This window comes from Pempheris klunzingeri, chromosome 12 (assembly GCF_042242105.1).
Source record: "Pempheris klunzingeri isolate RE-2024b chromosome 12, fPemKlu1.hap1, whole genome shotgun sequence".
NCBI lineage: Eukaryota > Metazoa > Chordata > Actinopteri > Acropomatiformes > Pempheridae > Pempheris > Pempheris klunzingeri.
The window spans coordinates 826,171-849,733 of record NC_092023.1 but is presented as its reverse complement, the minus strand read 5'-3'; the positions used below and the strand labels follow the sequence as shown (position 1 = coordinate 849,733).

At 44.9% G+C, this 23,563-nt stretch overlaps 1 protein-coding gene across 5 annotated transcripts in view; it reads right to left on the bottom strand.

Moving 5' to 3' along the window:
* Positions 1 to 23,563, bottom strand: part of macrod2 (mono-ADP ribosylhydrolase 2) — a 361,037-nt gene that overhangs the window by 231,451 nt on the left and 106,023 nt on the right. For all 5 annotated transcript variants that reach the window (XM_070840882.1, XM_070840883.1, XM_070840885.1 and 2 more), the window contains exon 4: positions 20,961 to 20,990. In XM_070840882.1, coding sequence (XP_070696983.1) covers positions 20,961 to 20,990 — 30 coding nt within the window. The remainder of the gene's footprint in view (positions 1 to 20,960; positions 20,991 to 23,563) is intronic.

Genomic DNA, 23,563 nt, shown 5'->3' with positions numbered 1-23,563 from the left:
GTTGAGCCAGATGCTGCTCATTTTCGGTAAAACATGTACTCGTGCTGGCATTAATAGTGAGCTCATTAAAACTGGTGCTTGGGGGGCTTAAAGGCACTGGGAGCACCTTTTCTAACATGGCAGGCAGCTGCAGCATCATCATTCACTTGGATTTGTGCTTCTGCTAACTTTAATATTCACTCTCATTGCCAACATTAGGCTGGAAAATGGAGGGAGACTTTCTAGGATATCTGCACATGGCCGACCCTCAGTGCCCCCGCCGCCACATCACCCCCCCCCCACAGAGGGAGAGCACAAATATAAGAATGTGAAAGAGAAACGACTTTTAATTAGCTTTAATTTCATAGCTCACATTAACAAACCAAACTAAATATATTTATTCAGACCTAATTTCTTAAAGTCGTTCAAACCAGCTGCTCCTCCAACAACTAATAATCTGATGATGTCAAATTTAAAAAAAAAGGACCAAGCCACTGCTTTTACTGCAGCTCTGACCCAGACAACCTTGACATTTCACTGCACAATGAACAATTTCATGTTACTTTGGATACTTGAAGTGTATTTTGCTGATAATACCTCTTTTACTCCAGTGGGGTTTTAAATGCATGGTTTTCACTTGTAAAGGATTTCTTTATATTGCCACATTGGTTCTTTTACTTGAGTGGCCTAAACCCTCAGATGAAATCCAACAGTGAACTTTAACTGTAGTTAACCCCTCGCTTCAAGGATGAACCCAGTTTAAGGGTTTAAGCAACCTGCTTTTGTTCTTTGCTCTAATAAGAAATATGCTGGTTTGCCTGCTAAACATCGGACTCATCTGGGTGATGTTTCACTTGTTCATATTGCTTCTTCAGACCTGTTTCATCATGTTTCAGTACACACTCACTAGGTCGGGTCGGTACCATGACACACAGAAAGTGAGAAACACCCATTTCATCTGTATCTGGAGCACAGGGGGAGAAAAGGACTAAAGGTTTGTGCCAAATATATATCCTTTATATCCTTTAGCTCAGTTTTTGGTCTCCACTAACTCCTGACAACTAAACTAAACAGGTAACGTAGAGTCCGTTTTTAGGGTTTTTCTCCAGGAACGAGGCTAGAACAGTTTATCACTGCGAGTAACTGTCTTTCATTTGATACATTATAAGATCAATTACAGCCACTTTAAAGTAAAGGAAAGTGTCTGCACATAAATATTTAGCAGAGAAACCACTGATTCTGCTTTTACACCAACATAAATTGTGGATTTTTTGATCATGTTTTGTTCCACAGACAGAGAAAACTTCTCGTCATGATGATACTTCTGTTCAGTGAACAACAACTACGCTGACATGAAGCTCCAAACCTCCAAAATCACAGACAACGTGTCCTACTTCAAACCGCCCGGGCCCACCTCCCTCCAGCTCCAGCTGTCTGAGCGTCTTACAGCTGCTGTTGGAACTTCAGTGTAGGATTTAGAAAGACATGATAAGATGATTTTTGTGTTGCTCTCTGCAGATGGCCATGTGTTCAGGTTGAACTGTATAGTTTTTTCACTTTGGTAGAGCCCTCCCTGTGTGCCCAAACCTGCTCCAATAAACAGCCTCTTCCACCCTGCAGGAGAGGAGAAATCATTTATTTTATAGATTTCCTGCTTTACCATCAAGGATTACCCTCTTAACCTTAGCCTCTTGCTTCCTTATTGGCTTAGCTATTGATTGCCCTCCATCCACTCTTCTGCCTTCAAGGTGACCCATAACTAATAAACACTCCTGGAAGTGTGTGCCATGCAGCAACCTAGAAATACACCTCTGTTTGCTGCTGTCCAGGTCCATGGCTGTTTAAGTTTATGTTATTGAACATTTATTGAGTCGTATGGATAGCTTTCATTTACTCTGCCAAAACAAGGTTGATTGATTTATGCAAATGAGCGTTGTCAGCATGAGAAACAGGCAGCCTTGTGCCATTTTTAAGGTCCTCTGGTCTTTCAGGACTATGGAAATACTATGGATATACTATATGGATACTGTGAAAGGATTGATAACACACTAGCTGGTTAAAATGATCTTGTGCTCCGCTCCCCTCTCCCACAGGATCACACTAAGGAGTGTGATGAAGAGGGAACATCTGTGTCTAAAGTGTTCCTCCATTATCCACCCATTGTGAAGGATCGGCACCTGAGCAAACAAAGAGCTTCCATTATGCCATATTCACTGAAATCTCTGCAGCGCCTTTGCACGCTGAGTGTGAGACTGAGAGAAGGAAAGAGAGTGAAAGAAGAAAGGGAAATATTGTATGGGAGCTCTAGTGTGCCTCTTCAACAAAACTAACAATGACCATTGGTTACAAGAAACCTTTGCTCACCATCATTCCAGCTAAAATGCTTCCCTCCTAAATGGCTCTTAAAGCCGGGAGTAAGACAGACATGGCTGTTTGTGTTGTTTTGTCCAACTCCATAGATTCCCCCCTTTTTAAAATGAGCACTTGACCTGCTTCCACACATTGGAGTGTCCTTTCCAGCGTAATGGTATTTTGCATAATGCCATTACAAAGCTGAAAGCATGAAATCGCTCTGCTTCAGTCCAGTTTTGAAAAGGCAGAAAAAATGTGCGTGTGCGCATGCATGTGTGTGTGTGTGTGTGTGTGTGTGTGTGTGTGTGTGTGTGTGTGTGTGTGTGTGTGTGTGTGTGTGTGTGTGTATTTCGTACCTCCTATATCTATTTTTGCTTGTCCTCACAACTTAGAAGGTTTGCTTTAAGGTTAAAGACTTGGTTTTAAGGTTAGAATTAGGTTTTAGGTTTGGGAGGATTAGAGTCAGACATTTAGTTGTGATGGTTAAGCACAAGTGGGGGCTGAGGGTGGGTGTGGGGTGGACATGTAAGATGGCCCAGCAAAAACAGATTCTCCAATTTCACCTCCTCTGACTACACAGATGGAGGGGGGCGTCACAGCGTTTGGGAATTACCAAGCGTATGAACATTAAAAAGAAACCTTTACAGTAAATTGTTTATTTGCGAGCTGAGACGGTTCAACTGGCCAAACACATCAGCAGAGTAGTTCATGAGCCAGCGCTTACAGCTGGAAGGATCTAAGAATATCAACCAGGGTAGTTGCCTTATCAGGCCCTGGTTGAAGACTAATCCCTGGCTGTCAGTGAAGAGTGATTCCAGAGTGTCCTATCTTTCCCTAAACACACCACAGGGAGCCCGGGAGAAGACCCTGACCTCACCCCCCCAGGCCCTCTGTGCCCTGAAGTGAATCTGTCCGGCCAGCTGCAACATTGATCTTCCAGGCTAAAATTTCAAGGGCTGAAAAACAATCTCCCTGTTGGCAAACGGATGGCACAGCACCCCGGCTCAGGGGGCGTCAGTTCAGCGGGAGGCCGGAGGACGTGTGGACGGGTGGTGAAGGGGAGGAATGCTGACAGCAGGCCGTCCCTACAGAGACCTGACGGCTCCGGCTCCGACCAGGTGAAGAGGTCACGCCCTCCGACACCCCCTCGCTCTGAACGCTCCATATACAAATAGTACATGTTAGCATGCTACGCTAATACACAGCATAGCATGGTGTTGTAACGCTGCAATACAGAAAACATTCCAAAATATAGTAGATGATAAGATGTAGATCCAGTAGATGATGTGGTGCTGGTTTATGGCATGTTTTTTCTTATTTGTAACAATTCAGAATAATGTTCTCACTCTTTGTTCCACAGTGGATTAACACACACGTGAACAAGAATATGTGCTTGTTGTTGTTGTGGGGGTGCAATGGCTGCATATTTCAGCCTACTGCATTATCAAACCATCTTCAGTAAGAATACGTTCATGACCAATGGCTACTTTGAAGTATGTAACTGGTTAAAGGGACAGTTCAGAAGGTCTGATTCTCAACTATAAGCAGCCATTAATCAGGTCTCTTTAAAGAGAAAGCACACACAGGAAATCCTTCGTCAGCTAACCTCCAAATGAACTTGTCAAGCACAAATGAGCAGCAGCACACTTGGACAACTAGCAAATGCATTTTGAGCTACAAAATCTTTTTTCCATCATCGGAAAATAGAACATCTTAGTAGTGTTTTCAGTGCTTCATTTTGCTGTCGGGGATGTCAGATACAGACAGGTTTAAAAGGAGAATCAAGAATCAGGGATTAAAACTTTTGTTGCCCCAGGCTTGGCTGGGTGCACTGCACAGTCGGCAGTATTTGTGGGTGGGAAGACAGCGAGGGATCATGTCCTTGGCACTGAATTACATTTCCCACTGGTTGGTCAGGGTTCCTGTGCAGAGTGCAGTGGGATCTTGAGAGGATAGCATGAACCTCTGAATGCAATATGGCCTCCTGGTGAAGCTCAGGCAGCTGGCATCTCCGTGTGCACCGGAGGAAACGTGGTGGTCTGTATACTGCGCAGGCACAGGCCAACAGTGGGAGGTAGAAGCAACAAGGGCTGCAGCCATTTCTAATTTAGAAAAAAACTAAAACGTCTCTGTGTATAATTGTTTCTGCCTATTTTCTGTTACTTGTCCCTGTGCTGCTACTTATTTTTGTTTAACTGTCTGCAAGACCATCAGCCACAGAACTACCAGTATGCACTCGTGTTCACGCACCAGCATATCTACCAAATCAGTCACCCATCAGCTTACATCAAGATCCCAACAATTCCTTTAGCAGGACTACGGGCTATAAAAAATACATCTCAGGCGAGATGCTCTGGCGTCGTACAAATAAAGGTGCAGCACAGCATGCAGGTGATGTGAAACACTGAGATCCTTCCCATTGTCTGATTCAAATGATATAAGAGTAGACTAGACGAGTACTTGAGAGATTGAAGAGCACTAAAATCTCATTTGTGCTGTCTGTCAATACAAGTGAAGTGCACCGGATTGTAGCCTTGCCAGCTGCAGTGGTGCTGAGCTGTGAGTGAACCTCGGGTTAACGCATATGTATAGCGGGCTTTGTGAGTGTTGGGAGGAAGTACGATGCAAAATCAAAATCCATTATTCAACAATGAAAAGTGTTTTCTAATGCTCACTTATCTCACATGCTGTTGTGTTTTTGGAGGCCACTCACTGACCACAGCCTGGTGCAGAAAACACCACCAGGTCAGCAAACCAATCACAGAGCAGCATCAATAATGCAACAAGAGGATTCATTATTTTGGTTGCTGAGAATATTTTTAGTGCTCTTATTTCAAGTAATTCTCTCACATTTTTCATAGCTAACCTTTTCTCAGTCCTCTCCCCCAAATGCTTTCTCAGCCGTCTCCTTGCATTCTATTTCTCTTTGCTCTCGCTGAAAGACAGATCTATGGAGCGAGAGAGTTCTTGTCTGAGGCTGCCTTATCGCCTGTCTCAACCCTGCAGAGAGAAATTCCTCGCCATTCGTTGAATACAAGTGTGATGGTGTGCGTTAGTGGCTCATCTGTGGCTGCACTTCCTCACCTGGCACTCATGTGATTAGATTTCATATCCCAGCCTGCAGCAGATAAACTCTATCTCCATCAGCCAGGCCCCTCAACATCAATCTGCCTCGCTGATGGCCTCTGTTGTGGCGGCATTCTCCTAAAACATTCCTATGCATTATGCATAATAATAAAAACACTGATGTTCTATGCAGCATGCCATTTTAGATAAAAAAAAACATCATATTAACTTGATGTGTGTCTGTATCCCAAAAGAGACAATCAACTCCTCTTCAAGGGTGAGCACCCTGCTGTGCTACCCCAGCGTCAGCACCTAGGGGGTCAGTGCCCACCTCCAGCCGTGAGCCGGTCCTGACGAGACGGGGGACACTGTGCACGGAGCACATCCACTGTGTGGCTGCATGGAGGAGAAGGAAGTGGGAGGAAGGAGTAGGGCAGGACAGAGCAGGTCTGTTTATTTATTGTTCTCCTCTGCTTTAACGGCTCGTGACCGGCTGGCTTTATTAAACTGGGCTTTGAGCGCACACACAGCAGCACTAAAACTTCCTGATGGCTGAGACGAGATCAATTCGAGCTGCTGCCTGCAGGAATTACTGCAAAGTAATGGTACTATCACACAGGTAGGCCAGGCCTGTGTTAGGGGTTAAATGGACCATTTAAATTCTTTAATCAACTTCAGTATTAGCTGCATGGAGGGAGTGCAGCTCCTAACAGATATATGCAGGTGCAGACGTTCCCATGAATATCAAATAAGAAGTTAGCACAAAGCCTTTTCCAGAATGGTTTCTACAGAAGAAATACTCAGTGTCAAACTTCTGATATAATGTTGAAGATGATCTGTGGACACCACAATAGGAAAACTAACATTGTACAACATTAATTACAACATTCTTCATTAAAGAACATATGTCGCTTCAGAAATATAACTAACATTTGCAGTGACACTTTTATGTCCATCTGTCTGATTCTATGTTCACCGTTATTTTACTGGACCCACATTCAAAAGACCTGCTCCATTTGTAAAACTTATAATTCCCTGGTGCTGAATGGATTTGGGTTTTATGGAGTTTCTAAAGTTTTGTCCACTCCTGTTTGCAGAGTGCAGCGAGAGAATATTAGAAATATATTTCATTATAATCTAAAGCAACAACAGCAACACAATCTACAACCTCAATAATTAATTTTTGATTAATCAAAATCGTTCTGAAAAGTCTAATTTTACACTTTAAAAGAAAGAATCACCACTGAAAGCAGGGAATCATCATGCTGCTACATGTAAATGCTCTGACTGTGTGTTCTGTACATTCTGAAACCCCTCCCCCGTTTTCTTGTTAACATCATGGTACCTTCGACCCCCCGCCACCTCTGTAAATTGTGTTTCACGGCTTGAAGGTTACAAAGAAAGGCTTGTGTTTGCAGAGGAGGCCAGATTAGTGCTCATCAGTCGTGCTGTTTGAGATCCCCACACTGACCCTCGGGGCAATAAGCCAAGCCGCTTTCACACTGCAGTACATTGGGACCCGAATGAGCCCACAGCGGCCTATTGTCACCACTCACCCAAAAGAAAAGGCAGCAAATTGCCATGTCAGGAACTTTGGCCCCCATGCCAATATAATACACAGCCTTTGTCCCTCATCCAGCCTGTTATTATAAAAGGAGTTGTAAAGGGTATATGGTGCAGCTCACTTCTCGCTACCAAATAACTAAAACATGCTTTAATGTAGGAGTCTGAGTGGGTGTTTGCTTCAGAAGATTTCATTTGCAGCAGATTGAAGAGCAATAAAGATTTACATTTGATGAAAATGAATGCATATTCAAATTGGGAAAAGGAGGGAGGCACACATGTATCTGCCTTCGGTGAGAAAGAGCAGAAACAGGTGGTTCTGAGCCGCCGTCCCAAACAGCCAAAACTAAATGTTAGAAATGGTGTGTTTTTAAAACGTGAAGAGATGTCTGGAAGAGAGAAGCAAACAATTCTGCTTTGCCATGACACCCAGAAACAGGAGAAACAGATCTCTGGATATATGTTGAGATAAACAGCTGTGATGGAGAAACACAAAGTCTGATCCTACAAGCAGCTCAAATCTCACTAAAGCACAAACCCACCGGCTCAGTTTTCAGACAGTGCACAAATTATTACAACATCTGTTTCAACAGTTTTTCATTATCTCCCATAATTGTCGTAGTTGTTCTCTCAAACTTTCCACCTCTGTGCCTGCAGACCATAATCAACCTGAAGACATTTGATCATTTGTTTCTTGCCTCGCTGAGGTAGCAGCCGGAGGTCAGCAATTCAAATGCCTACCAGATGACACGTATCATTAGGGTGGATTTCCTATTCTACTCAGTAGCCAATCATGCAAAGGTAATTAGGCATTTCTGTCTCCAGGACCATCACTCACACTGAGATTAACAAGCTTTTGAAGCACAGTTGACTGGAGGTTAGAAATCTGCCATTATTGCCCAGATGATGAACTAGGTCCTGTTTGGTTCGATGGCAGTGACACTGTGGCCTTCGTCAGAGCAGGCCACACCACCCTCACACCACCCTCACACCACTTACACCTAGTGTGCACATGTTTCCATGCATATGGAAAAAAAGAAATGTTAAGAGCTCATAAGCAAGAACTTCGAGCACGCCCACCAATAACAATTCACAGACTAATCCTGTCTATCATCAACGCCTCTGTGTGCTCGAGGAGGAAAATAAACCCAGAAAAAGGGAGTGTTGAGTTAGAATTAATGCAATGTTAGTATGCACATTGTTTTTCCATCAGAGCGATTGGCAGACTCACAAAAGCCTCTGCATGTTTCTAATCAGCATGGTAGCCGTTCTAAATGGCAGCAATAAAAGCACACAGATCTTGCAGGAATGTAAAAAGCTCCAGTAAAATAAAATGCATGATTTAATGACCATCTGTTGGGTGCCGGTGCAGACCTTGCTGCGACATGCTTTGTGAATGATCAAAGGCAGCGTCCGCATCGAGAGCGATTCACCTCAGGAGGCACGCGGGGAATTAACAAGCCACCCGGCACAGATCCATTTTCCATGCAGTTTGGCCCTTTTGATTCCTTAACTAGTCTCCCTCAGTCTCACATGGAGCAAGAGAGGGAGTAAAACAACGTAATATCCACAACAGTCCAGCCCCACACAATGTGAAGCTCCTAGCTAAACAGCTACACACTTAAAAGTTTGGAAATCCATTTGTAGAATAGCACAGTGGACCCATTCACCAGAGCTGTGTATTATTAGGACTGTTTTCCTCCCAGACTAGCCCTGCCAGCGGCTGCTTATGTTTATGGCCTTCCTGAGTTGCACTAAGAGTCCATTTAGGTGTTAGGGGAGGGATGCCAAATGACCAATCAGCACGTAAAAGAAGCACACACACACACACACACACACACAGAGAGAGAGAGGGAGGCATGCTGATGTCCTCAGACAGACATTCCCAAACACTCAGCTCTTATCTCATCAAGGCTCAGTAAATAAAACATTTAACAGCTGCGCCACACTCAGGATAGCTGAGACAGTGTGTGTCTCCCTCTGTCTCAGGTACACTGTGAGACAAAGATAAGTCAGGCACAAACCTGTATTAATGCTCATGAGTTCATAGCAAGTTATAAACAGACCTAAAAAGACACGTTCTCAGGGGGACGATGAAACAGAACAACCACTCCACTGGCACGGCTCACGCTTCAAAAATTTACCATAAGGCATGACAAATCTCAGGTGGGCTCCAGACAAATAGCATACCCACACAAATGCTTTCAAACAGCGCAGCAGCAGAGCGATTAACATACACTTCCTAGGGCTGACATCGTCATTACTGTTTTGTTTTGCTCTCTTTACCTTCTGTCTCTCTGTCTTGTCTTTTATCTCTGCTTAATTATTCTTCCCTTTTCACTGCCTGCCTGCCTGTCAGTAAGACTGTGTGCAGTATTTAACATGCTGAGGGGACACATGTCCACCCCGAACGCCACAGAACAAATTCACTACTTTGTTTGCGTTCACAGCTCATTTGGCCCAATCCGTGTTTTGGCATTCTGTTATTGTTCCGCTTGGTGAGGTTTTCTCCGCTGCCCACCGAGGGGGAGAAACACGTTCCAGGGGCTGTCAGCTGAGGCTCACATTCACACTCAATCCTGCAGTATTTCCTTCAGGCTTATGTTTTTATGTAGCGCACAGAACACTGTCTGAAATAAGCTGCGGTGGAAGAGCATGTGTGCCTAATCTCTGGGGGACTGCCAGTGATTTCTGAAGAAGCTAATGAGGAAGAAGCCAAGATCTCAAACATTTGACAAGTTACAATTGGTGGAGAAATGGCATCAAGGTCAACTGTTTCCTCAGCTTTAGCCCCGACCCCCCCGCATCTTGACCTTCTGAGGGGGTCAAACAAACACACTTTAGATACAATCAGAGATCAGTGCTACAGCTGTGTGTGCAACTCCACCTCCAACATAGTAACACGCCAACATGTATACGAGCTCTCAATCCCCCCCCCCCCTCCAATACTCTGATGGATGAAGAGCCCTGGGAAAGTGTCAGTGTGGTGTTGATCACTCCAGCAGCCGTGAAGGTTGAGGGGAAGGGACGGGGCCTTGTTTGAAATTTCACAAGTGGAGCTGGCTGGTGGTGGGAATGCCCCAGCTGGTCTCAAAGGTCTAATCTCCCCCAGCTAGCAGCAGTCCATCCACCCACCGACTGTAAACACAATGGCTCCCCATGGTACCGAGCTGATTGCTGTTTCATCAGGGCCAGGACCAGTCGGTGGAGAGGAGCTCTATCTCTCTCTGTTTATTCTTCCTGCACATGGGAGGCCCAGAGCAAACTGACTGGCGAGCACTGTGTTTATCAGATGCTTAGAAATCATTCGTGATGATACTGGACAGTCAGTTCTGCACCAAAGCCACAGCAGAAAGCTTAATTAGAGCTTTCTGAAAATAATGTCTTGATGCCACCCCCTATAATGCCCATTATTGCTGCTAAGTATGCTCCTCCATCAATTATGGCATGTGCTAATGCGAGTCTCACAGTAGAGAGCCAACATGTTTCTGTGGGCTCAAATAGCTTTGCGGCACTCTCCCACTCAGAAATAAATCTTCTTCCCAGCAGACACCTCTGCACACGCCTAATACAGAAAGCAACACATATACCAATATTAATTGGTTTGTGGAAACCGAAACTATGTGAAAACTCTTAAAGACACAGGATCTTTCCCACAGAAGGTTTAGCACAAGTGTTTAAGCTCAAATGGACGATACAGAAAGTGCTTCTATTCAACTGTTCGACTCGTCAATAAACAAACCATTCAGTGTTTTCTATTTGACAAAGCGCCGTGTTCGATGGAGAGGCCTTTTCCCCCTGACTCCTCCTCAGTCTTGCCTGCTACTTGCTTCTGTAGTGCAAATACATGAATATGCAAAGGAAAAGGAGAAGGCATTACGCAAACTGTTTTCCTCTCATTACCACCCACTACGTCTGACATCTGTTCTCCACCTCCGCCACACTTTTTACTCTGCGTATCTCGCTGTCATTTTTCATACTACATTCCTCCTCCCTCATTTTTCCTCACCCTTTTCCCTCATCTTCAAGGCTGCTTCCTCTCTCTCTCTCCACCTTAACTGGAGATTCTGTGGCTATCCTCTGAGATATGTCTGCACACACACACACACACACACACACACACACACTGTGGTGGCGGTGTGCAGGTGATAATGAAGTGTCTGGTAAAAGAGGATTAGGTGGAGTGGTGGGCATCATCCCTGCGGTATAAATGCTCATCTCTCCCTAAGGAAGGACACATGGAGCGTCTTTCACCTCAGTCCAGCTGGCTGTCTCGGCGTCACTCTCAGCTAGCATACTGGGACGGCTGCTGTGGCCCTCAGGAGACAACAGTAAGGGGGGTTAACGCAACGACGGGCCCAGCTCCTGGGGGACGGCTGGTGTTTCATCCTCTGACACCCGCCTGTTTATTCTGCACAGTCAGGCTGAGAGGAGCATAACAGGCACCGGGAAAGTGAAGATCTGCACCAGGGGAACAGACTGACACCGAGAGAAAGATAGATAGAGGGTGAGAGAGAGACAGAGGAAGAGAGGGAGAGACTAACTCCTCCTCTTCCCTGTGGTCTGACAAAAAGATGACAGCTTTCCTCTGGAGCTTGCTCTGCCCTCCCTGGGCAGAAACCTCAGTTGTAGGCAAGCGGCCTGTCAGACACAGCTAACTAGGTTGCCCCATGAGAGATGCAGAAAGCCTGACAGTTTGTTACTAGTTGGCAAAAGGCCACCACAGCAGGTCAGTGTCTGCACAGAAAGTGTCAAAGAAGTGCCACTAATCACCAAGCAGCTCTTCACAGATGCTCTTATGAATATTCTCATTCCTCTACACCCACAGCTGATTCAGATACCCGTTATTATCAGGACACTGTCACATGCTCAGACCTCAGATCCATATACCAGCGCTACAGTAAACATTAGGTACTTGAGAGCAATCTGTGAGTTTATGCTTTCGTGATGCACGGTGGTTAGGAGAATGATGCATGCACAAAGCTCCAAGAGCCCTGCAGCGTGCATGTGCACCTCAGCGCTACTAAAGCAGGCTGTGTGGTGAAGATCCATGTGCCAGCAATAGTTATCATACCAGAATGTTACATGGCACATTTACATCTCAAAATGGAAGGCAATTTAGTTAGTGCTGGAATCAAACCAAACCACACATATTTGTTGTAGGTTCCCCTCCCTTCTCGTGTGTGGTCCCACGTGATAGAAACTGTGGCTGAACACCAAAAGAGAACCATCCTGTGCCAAAGTGAACGAAACCTGAACTCAGCACTAAGTGCAGCAGAGTTCCTCACATACTGAAAACCACAGTGGGCAACTGCAGCACACTTCGTTTAGTTCAAATGAAGTGTGCTGGGTGGGTGAAGCTTCAAGGGTGTGTATGCATACAGTATTACTGTTTAAAAAGAGTCAGACTCTGGTTTGCTGAGGTCATTCTGCTCTGCCTGGTGGCTGTTTATTGACTTAGTGGATCTGCTTAATGTCCTGCAAATTTCTCCCATTGATCCCTCAGTTACCTTAAACTTTAGACTTTTACTTAGACTCTAACACAGGACTCCCAGCATGCCAGCTACTCTCCATATCTATCAAACCTGAAAGCAAAGCAAACAGAGGCAGTACTTTTGATGCTTAGCTTCTCAGTCTCAGTTCACGCTGTTCATTAGAAAACCTGATTCTGTGAATGTGTACTCATGTTCTATCCCACCGTGCTGTTGTTAGAAGAGTCAAATAAACACCGTGGTAGGACGTCTCCAGCATATCAGTAAATGTTATAACAGGGTTTCTTCATATGGCTGGCGTACTGGCATGTCACCCATCTCTGAATCATTTGTGAGCATGTGGCCGAGCTCTCAGAGCCCGTTGTGATGTCCTTGTAGCAGCCTTGCCATGATCGGTGAGAGTACGGGATGGGGTACTGCCTGCTAAGAACTGTCCCCGTCTGTCAGATCTCATCACTCCATCCTGCATTGCTGGGGGCAGCGGGACCAAAACTGACCACTGAGTCAACTGACAAGACAGCTCAGCATCCAGTTATCCCGGGATAAGAGCCACACACACACACACACACTTGCAAATTCAGACAGACACACAGACTTGCCATCACGCAGGCAAATGTGTGCACAGTCATGTTCACACACACACACACACACACACACTAGCATGCAAACATGCGGTCAAACGGACAGACACACATAACACACACAGACACGTGCATGCAAAAGGAAACGGACAGGCCGAGTGTGGGTCTACCCCCCGAACAGCACACTGAGCCTGAGCTGGACACAAATGTGCTTTGACATTGGGGTTGGTAATGCTTTGAGTTGTCTAAAATCTCAACAACTGACCCAGAAATGCTGGTACACAGGGGGGGTTTGGGGTGTGGGGGGAGGTTGTGTGTGATGCAATGTGGAAGACAACTACATTGACACTTTCTCACCCGCTTCTGAAGCCCTGTGATGGTTTTCTCACTTTCAGCACAATGAGGGGAGACAGAATAAGGTGGACGGTCCTTCATCTGGGGTGCAAGTGAGGTCGTACACAAGCATGTGAATCACTAAGTGGCTGAAATATACATAAGGACGGTGACATGCTGTGGGGAGGCAGAATATCACTCTTCCTGCTCCTTCACTGAAGTCAAAGGCTGCTTTCATTTCTTTTCAGAGAGAGTAAGCACAGAGAGAGAGAGAGAGAGAGAGAGAGAGAGAGAGAGAGGGAGAGAGAGAGGGAGGGAGAGAGAGGGAGGGAGGGAGGGAGGGAGGGAGGGAGAGAGGGAGAGGGAGGCTACAAAGGTCAAACACAAAAGGAAAACAAGCAGCTGCAATATGTTTACAGCAGCAGCCCTGAGGGAAGGAGAGGACTCAACTACAATATTGTATATTTATTTTCAACTAAATGATTCTGAGAAGCAGAGATGCCTGCTGTGCACTCGTGTTGTTTCCTTGCAGGCAAATTAGAAATTGTGCAAAAGCCGAAAAATGCATGGAAGGATGTACATACCAGCTTCATGATCATTTTAAAGCCTTTGTGCTTCCCCAACACTCTGAGCCAAAGGAACGGCACTCAGACACTTGGCTACTGCCTGGAGTTTTTGAGCTGCAGCTGGCAGAGCTAGCATTTCAAACTGATAAGGCTCCAGACTTTCTCAGTCCTCTGGTTCAATATACGATGGGAGAGATTCTAGAGGGGTGAAGTCCTCCATCTCAAATGACCTCTCAATGGCGAGAAGCAGTGAGACTCTGTGTCACTCTGAAAATTATACTGAAAATAGGAGGGAAGGGCACTGAGAATCTCTCCATCACAGAGATATACCCCATTTTCCCCTCTCAGATTTTAAATCAACTGCTAGCTAAGACAGGCTGAACACTGCTGCTCTAACGCTGTTTGAGGCTGAAGGAAAAGAATGTACATTCATCCTGTCAGCATAGTTAATGTATGTTTTTAGACATCAGCATTACGGCTCATTCAAACTAAAGTTTCACAAATGTCGAGTACATTTAACTACATAACATACAACGTGCACTATGAAGACACTTTCTGAAATGTATGCATTACAAATATGCTCCGGAGCAGTTCCCAGGAAAACTGTCAATTCTGCAGCAAAGAGCAACTGTGAGTGTGAGAGGAGGAACGTCTCTGTGTGGTCCTGGTTGGCTCCACAGACGAGGCTCCACACAGTTTGATATGCTGATATGTGTGCCGTTTAAAGTTAGGTCCTTTCCCTCACCCGCACTGCAGCGCCAGAGATCAAGTGATGCCGTCAACTAGCTAATGACATGACTGCCGCAGGCGACGGCCGGCAGCTTGATTTATACATGGAGACAGAGATGAATGATTCATAGGCTAAGAGAGGGATACCGGGACACGTGGCAGCTATATGTCCCTCTTGCTTGTTCATATTCGCTGATACACACCTCTCCATAAATCCCTGGGAACACTCTCATAAGCTTAGCATTACACAACTGGCCGGTCCCGTTACCACCACTCTTGTCGTATATCTGCTTTTCTTTCTCTCTTTTGTTTTAACACCGTCCTGCTTTCCCTCTGTTCCTCGACTCCCTGACCGTTTCTTCTTCCCTTCCCATTATAATGCAACGCTAATCCTAAATATGGAACCCACTGTTGTAGGCTAAAATGAATGGCCCAATCATTCTGCATCAATTAGTCCATCCATCATTGCTGATTGTAGGAGGAGGAGGAGGAGGAGGAGGAGGGTGGGGGGGTGCTCATGGCGACTGTTCTCTGTGGTGGCAGGAGGGAGCCAGAGATGGCATTAGAGCTTTCACGCTGAAATGCAATTTCCATCACTTTGGGTAGCACAAACTGCAGGCCGCACGATGACCTTGTCCTGCTAATTTCGATAAGATGCCCTCTAAATGACGTCATCGGAGTAATAATGGGGTGAAGTGATCTGACACCAGGGGGGAGTTCTCACATGACAATTTTTCAATACATAAAAGGACAGATGTTTCGACTGAAATGTCACTGTGCTTAGCATAATGGTCTATAGCAGGGTTATTCAGCTAAAACTAGAACGGTCCAGTCAGGGAACATTTATTAAAGCAAAGGTCCAGAACATCATAATGTCTAACAGGAGTTAGTGTGATTTATGTTGATGAAGCCTGGTCGTTAACACGTCTGCATGTGATCAATAACTGACTGTCAGATCTAATAAATTCAGAAACATTTTGACAATATTTATTGTCACTTAACATTTAAGTAAACAGACACAGAATACTGTAGAGAGGCAGAAGGCTCTGGTCTCACTAAGGAAAAGAAGGGCTGCACCTAGAAACAAGAGGAAAGAAATAATAGTTTCTGAATAACTGTGCGTCTTAAAATAAAGTCCAGCAGCAGCTTTTCCCTTTTTCTTTAACTGTCACATCTTGACTGAACACTCAACCAACTTTACAACATATAAACCTCAAACCCACTGCAGCAGCTGCGTCTCATCAAATTTAAAATCCCCTTATAATTTATTGATGATGGTTCGGTAGTGACCTACGGTCTGTATGGACTATTCAGACATGACAGATCATACTCTTCATGTAAAACTTATCTTTGTTAGTTCTGCTTGCTGATGGGCTTAAGAGGAGCATTGTGGCTTCCTATATTCCCATATTATGCAGTCAGTCTACTGGGTTACACATTTAATAAAGGCAAGACGACACTTGAGCGGTAGCACACAGCGCAGCGTTGCATAACCTCACTTAGAAGCACGTTACACTTGGGATGTGTAGCATAAAGTTGTTTAATAATTTTACTAAGTAAATGCAATTTACAAAATGACTTCTCTGTTTATGCAAGAACAAGGCCAATTTAAATAAGGATTTCTGCTTTTATTATTTAAATGAATATCACTGACTCAAACCAATGCATGAGGGCACTCCTGTATCTGGCTGGAGATATGAAAAGCATGAAGAGTGCGAATGCAAAGCCCTGAAAACAAGCTCCCGAGCTGAGAGGTGCACATTCTTCTTTCTAAAAGACCACGATAAAGAAAGAGAACACAAACGTCTGCGGTTATGAGTTTACCTCGTAAAGAGCTCCCAGCAGCACGGTGAGTCTCAAAGAGGACAGACGCATTTATATCAGCAACTGGAGCATCGCAGCACAAATACAAGGGGGGGCCTAGATCAGGGTGTAACTGCCCACTAAATATTAGGAGATCAGTAAATCCCGAGGGGGCAGCGCCGACTGAGGAATCTTTGCATTCAATTTATCATTTTACATTATTTAGGCACCTCCACAGGGAAATACGCTATCTCTGTCATAAGTTATGCTAATGTGTGTTACTACCATCTGTGAACTGAGGACCATCAGTCAGGCATAGTGTGCAATCTATGAGTTATGAGAATAATATCTCATCTTTGAGTGATTAATCATGGGGGAGTTCTGGGGCTCCCAGAGAGCTGAGATGGCGGCGACGGGGACATAAGGCCATCTAGCCCCAACCGTCACACAACACCATTCTGTATCTCGACCTACACCCTCCCCCCCACCCCACCGTGCCCGGGTCCCCTCCAAACTACTCAATAAACAAGCCCCGGGCAGGACCCAGACAGAGGATAATGGTTCACCTGGAGGTGACAGGAAAAGAAAACAGAGCTCTTTGCATAACGAATGGAGATAGAGATAAGCAGAGTGAAGCACTTAGGAATCTTGATAAAGGATTATCCAAACATGTCCCAAACTGGAGACATTTTCTTTTTTAAGTCCGCTGTAGCACTTTGTTGTGAGAACCTGTCCTGCAGTTACTGCGTAGTTGTGCTGAAATTGCAGTCCTGATACATTTACTATACAATGTTCTCACATTCCTCCCAAAGGTCAGAGCTGGGACATTACACTGCCTCTGTTAATTAGAGGTGTATATTACACAGCAGAGCAGCTGTGTGTTGCCTTGTCATGTCAGTATGAGTCTATATGTGATGGCATGTGTAGTGGCAGAGGTGGGCAAAGAACCACGTGAGCACCACCATAATCACAGCGAGCATCATTAATCCCATATATCTGAATGCGTTGGTACTTGCCATGACTCACCCCACTGTTAAGGAAACTTATGAGGGAGGAGAGCTGGGGGCACACAGCACTACAGCCTTTGTTATGTAAGCGAAGACAGAGGCTGGTGAGTTCAGTGAGCGTTACCAGCCCGTGGCCAAATTAGCCCGAGTAAGGACGTACAAAACAAGCATGCATGTGCCCCGCTCCTCTGCTGGAGCAGAGGAAGGAGGCCCAATCTGAGAAGGACGATTTGTTTGGGTGGTCTAGTTAAAGCCTACTGCTCAATGGGCAACGGTTCTGGTTAGAATGCTAATGAGCCAATTCCCCTCCTGGATGGAGACATCAAAGGCAAGAGGAGCTCCCCCTCTCTAGCAACACAGGGCCTCATGGTATCATTACATGGCTTAGTGTGCGCTTGCATCCTTGTGTTTGTGTGTGTGTGTGTGTGTGTGTGGGTGGGTGAGGAAGAGACAAATAGAGGGTAAAGGAGAGATAGGCAACATGATGTTTACATTAGGTCTGTTCTTTTGGGACCGTGCCAGCATCCAGCCATGCTGTGACACACATCACACCAGCAACCTGCTACCATTCATAATTACCCTCTATTCACAAAGGCCTCATTTAGCGTGCCATTATCAGAGATCATTGTTATTTCCCTCCATGTATGTATGAAATTCCAGTGAGACCAACATGTCTAATGTAGATAACAGAGCTATTTTGGTTAACCCCATTGTGTACACAATACTGAAGACACACAATCCAGAGAGAATTCCCATCAGTGATTTCTAAGGATTTAAAAGAGCACCAGGGCATAAGAATCTTTTCTAGTTTTTTTGTCTCCATAACTAATGTGGTTTTATTTTTGGGTACGGGACAAATCTCACCAGGGCTTTATTTTCACTTATTTCCACCCAATTCACTCCACTCTGACTGCAAGCCAACAAACCCATCAGCACCATGAGGGTTTGCTATGACCACATATCACACTTGAGTGAATAATAAAATATACTGGAGAGGTGAGACTTCTCTGAGAAGAAAGGATTCCTACAGATATAGGTAAGGTCAGGAGGAGTTCTAAAAGTGTGTAGGAGGTAAACTAACTTATATAAAGTAAAGACTTCGTCCAGTTTTCACAGACTGGCGGGATGCCGACCTCCAGAGCTGTGAGAACTAAACATGGCTCAGGTGCGTGAGGCCAGCATGATGGATCATCCTGTTGTGAAGCTGCCCCTCCGCAGAGCCCTGAGAAGACAGCTGGGAGATAAGGCAGGCCCTATATGAGAGCACATCTCCTCCTCACATCGATCCTCTCCGCCACCAAGGCAGGAGGTCTTCACATGCCACACCACAGATAGGGCAGAGGGAGGGCCGGGGTGAGAACAGAGGGAACAGTTCTGCAGGTTTAGCGGCCACCTTCTTGTGATAAAGACACTGGAAGATAAAGCCCCTTTTGGCCTTGCACAGATAAAAAACAAACGGTGCAGACCTTTGTTTTAGGGGCAGAGTAACATTTCTAGCTCGATAATGGTTTCATATCCTCCCCCATTATAATCATCTCATGTTTTAGCAAAGCCACAATAAAAACAAGCGTCACCAGAATGCACACATGAGAACTAACAGACCTGCCCTGGTCATCATTAACAAAATGTGAGTCTTTGCATTTTAAAGTTAATTGACCTTGTATCTTGTGCCAGTAACTTGGCAGGAATAGCATCGCTGCAAGTCAATTAAGAATGAAAGGAGGCTTTGCTCTCAAAAAATGGCACTAGCTACAATTAGAACTCCTCTGGAGTTAATAAGCACAGCTGCAGGTCACAATCAACTGAGATGTTTTCTTGCAAAGTATGACATTAATTGACACATAAGACCTCACGTTCCAGTGTTGACAGCCAGACTGATTCTACCTCGCTCCTGTTGCTGCTATGTTGAATCGGAGCAATCTGTAATAGCCCGACGCCTGTTATTAGCCGAAGAAGGACTTGGATCAATCAACAAGGCTGCATGTTCTGAGGTTCACAGAACTGTGACAAGGTGATTTGGTACAAAACAGCAATAATGAAAACATAATAGCGAAGAAGATTGCTTCTATTGTTTCTGTGAACGTGGCAAATGAATACTGAGAGTCGGCTGCAGAAGGGACAGACACCAATCAGGACGACAGTAAGCCCTGTTTTACAGGCTTGGCGTAGTTATGGAGACGCATGTTTGTGACCTCCGACCTCAATCACAGGTGTTCTCCAGATGGTTCTGCGCTGAGGGCCTCTTCACGTGACGGATACAGATTGGGATGCTGCGCTGCTACGCCTGCAAAGTTTGCATTCTAAACCATGTATCAGACGAGACGAGGGCACTCCTGACTGCAGCACTAGATTAGATAAGATGTGGACAGCTCTGTGTGCACTCTAATGGACACCATGTGCACCGCAGCTTTGATGTTGCTTAATGCTCATCCCTTCCCTCTGATGACTCAGATTTCATGCCAGGTGTTCAAATCCTGATAGATAAAGAAATACAGAAGCACAGACATAAGAGCCATCCTGCAAAGTTTTTAACAAGTCACTTCCAACATTAGCTTCTTTCTTTTTTTTTTAGCTCTGTGGTTCTAATAAAACACAAATATCTCTTCATTTAAATCAGTGCAGGATGCAGACACACACACACACACACACACACACACACACACACACTATAATATCTGAGAATATCTGGCAAACTGTAAATGTCAGTGAAGGTCCTGTTTATTATAAGAAAGCTAAAAAATGTCTCTAAGGACGAACTTGTGAAAAAGCAAGTGTGAAAGAGACCTACCGCACACACTCGACAAGATATATGACATACATTAGATAGATGTACAAACGTCCTGGTTAGGATCACGCTGTACAACTGAAATCTGTCAGGAGACGGTGCCACATTCAAAGTGACAACCAACACAGATGGATGAACAGATAAGAAGATAAGAAGCAGTGACCTTATTTCATTGTCATACCATTCATACATATCATCAAAAAACTCCCCTTTGGACTAAAAATGAACATCCACTTCATCCATCTAACTGGGCGCTCGTTACCCCACATCTTACTGCACAGGAAAATGATTACTTCAATCATGTCACAGTAAAAGTCAAATTTGAGAAAAGACGAGCGGTGGGATCGCGCAGTAGCATTCTATTGGGGTTCCCAACCCATTATTCCCACATCACGCTCGGCTGCCTCAGATTTCCTCCGCTGTTTTGATGATAATTTTCTTCGGCAGGCCGCTAAAGTAATGACCATTTCTCAGTGTGGCACAGGGCAAGGTTGCACTGCACCATGCTCTAACGTTTTGGCCTTACATTCAGCCACATTTAACACAGACACTTGGAGCGCAGCAGACACTAAAGTCAGCTCTGAGCCCACAGAAGAGTGTGCATGTGCCAATATGCTGCGTCTGATGAGTGCAACTTTAATTGCTTTAATACCAGAGGAACAAACAATGAAATGATATAATGAAAAATCAAGGTGTTCACTCACCTCCTCCCCCTCCCAGAAGACTGGAGTTTGCTGAAAAGAGAACAAAATGAGTCAGTAAAGGAAGCAAAGCCAAAGCAAACAGATCTTTGAACACAGTCAGCAACATCTGGACAGTAGAGTTTGGACTGGGATTTTTCATGAATGGACCCATCTGACTATTTAAACTCATTTAATAAACAGAACTGCTCATTTTCACTGAGACAGAGAACAGAGCAGAATGACTGATCAAACCCATCCTCGGGAAAAGCGGTTGGTATAAAGCGCCAAGAAGAGATTGGCTCCAATGATTATGTAATCACAGCACTTATTTCTCAGTTAAACCTGTAATCACACATTCTACTATCTGCACCTGGAAACACAGCATTCAGATTTCTTATGGTAACGTTAGACACCATCCAACAGTTTGTTTATCACATAACCAACAGACAAAGAGATCGCTGTGGTAGCAAACGTGTTCTTCAGTCAGCAGCTCGTTTCGATATACACTCCTTGGCAGATTTCTTCCTTGGCAACACGACAGAGGTTCTGCTCAATAAAGCATGTGGTTCCTTAAAAGCCATTAACAGTGGCCTGTCTGCTGCTGTACACCAGGGAAGCCCACGTCTCACCGTGGCTTCGTGGGGTCTGCCCCATTCTTTATGAAAACATGTCACACAAATCGGACATGAGCTGAGAGGAGCTCTAGAAAAGTGATCTTGTGAAGAGCAAGGCTTTGTTCTCATGTGTCACATAGATGAGGACACCCTCAGAGTGAAGCCCAGCTCACTGTTATTCTGTTGTCAGCTGTAAGACAGTTTAGTTCACAAACAATCAGCGGCCGAGCCCTGAGCTGTGCTTGGGAATCCTCGGCATGGTTTACTGGTTCAACACAAGGTAGCATCAGAGTGCTCTCTAAGTGGAGAGTGTATCATTAAAAAGAACCTATTTTCATTTTGCTCTGCCAGTTAGAGACATCCGCTGCACATGAGAGCAGAAAGATTAGGGGGGATTTAAAGTACATCTGTTAATTTGGATGTTTCTGAAAGTAGGTAGCCTGTGTTTGAAGTGTGGTTCATACAGCGGGCAGTGGAAGAATCATGCACTGTAACATGCCTTTAATGATTTTCAGTTCCAGCTACAGCATTGGCAATCATTAGCAGTGAACACTGGCCCATTAAAAGCTTATTATTTCTCAAAAACAATTTGGTGCACAAGCAACAGATAATGAACATGTGGTCTCGGGGACAGCTCTCCAATCACAGCGCAGTCCTGAGTGGGTTATTATTTTTTGCCTGATTACGTGTAGAGGGCGACTTCTGGAGCTCACTCCGTTTCCACACCTTTCTGTGGCACCATTATGGCTTTGCATTGTTCTCGTTTTAAGCACCACACATATGAGTGGGCACGGAGACAAAGAAAGCTCTCCCACTGCAGAATGTGTTTCATCAAAGGGCTTTTGTTGTGTGTGTGTCCATGTATACAGTATGAACATAACATACACACACAAGGAACGGCAGCTCAAACAGGGATGTTCTGACAATCCACTGTCATGTTTACAATAGCACCTCTCCAGGTTTTTCTGTGATGAAAAAGACACTTGTGCTCCCCCAGCCTTTGTTTAGCTCTGGAATCTGTCAGCTACCAACAGCAAGCACACAACTCAAATGTGCATTTCCAGAGCAGGACATTTTCTGCTCAGATCGTAAACACATGGATAAGTATCCTAAAACTTCTGCAAGAAACACCGCTGACTTTAAGGTAGACGATTAAACTGAAGTGAGCGCAGCTTCTCTCAGGTTGTAAAAGTGTTCAGCTTGTTGTCGTTTGTCTATTATCAGTGCAATGGCAGTAATAGTTTCTGTGCCAGTTAAAACCAAGCTAATAGTCTGCTAGTTTTCAGCAAAGTCTATCATCACTGTCTAGTCTCCTGGGGAGTCTTCCTATTCCTGAGCTATTAAAACACTAGGGTTTAATTACCTGACATTATGGAAATGCATACCTGAGGGGGGTGCTTCATTTACTCCACACCTAATCAGAGATTCGAGATGTGGTTGCTAATCAGTCTGACACAACTGTGTGTGTGTGTGTGTGTGTGTGTGTGTGAGAGGTGGGGTAGTGGTAGTAGTGAATGGGGATGTCTGGGGGTTGAGATGTTAGATGCTTTCTAACCACATGTGAGTTGGTGTGATGGCGGCAATAGCCCACTGGGAGATGAAGAGCGTTCGACAGCCATCTCATCTCTGCAGTGGGTTTGATAAACATGGAAGCAGGGAGGGTAAAAATGCTGCTTTATGCCTTTTCATTTCCCCTCTCCCTGCATCCTCTCCTTTAACGATCACAATGTCATGAAACATGTTTTGGCAGTTTATCTCAAACCACACTGTGCAGCTTATGCACACAAAATATCTGTAACGTACAGAGTCAGCGAGCTCAGCCCACAGTGATGCATATCGAGGGAGACATTAAAATCCCAAATAGATGGAGACTTGCTTTAACAATCCGTCTTCAAGCATGAGACAAATAGGAAACAGCTGGGAGAGGAGCTCACCTATACAGCCGCATACAGAGCAGCCATACACTCTTGGCACCAAAGACAGAGATTGTCCTTTATTCAGTACGACTTG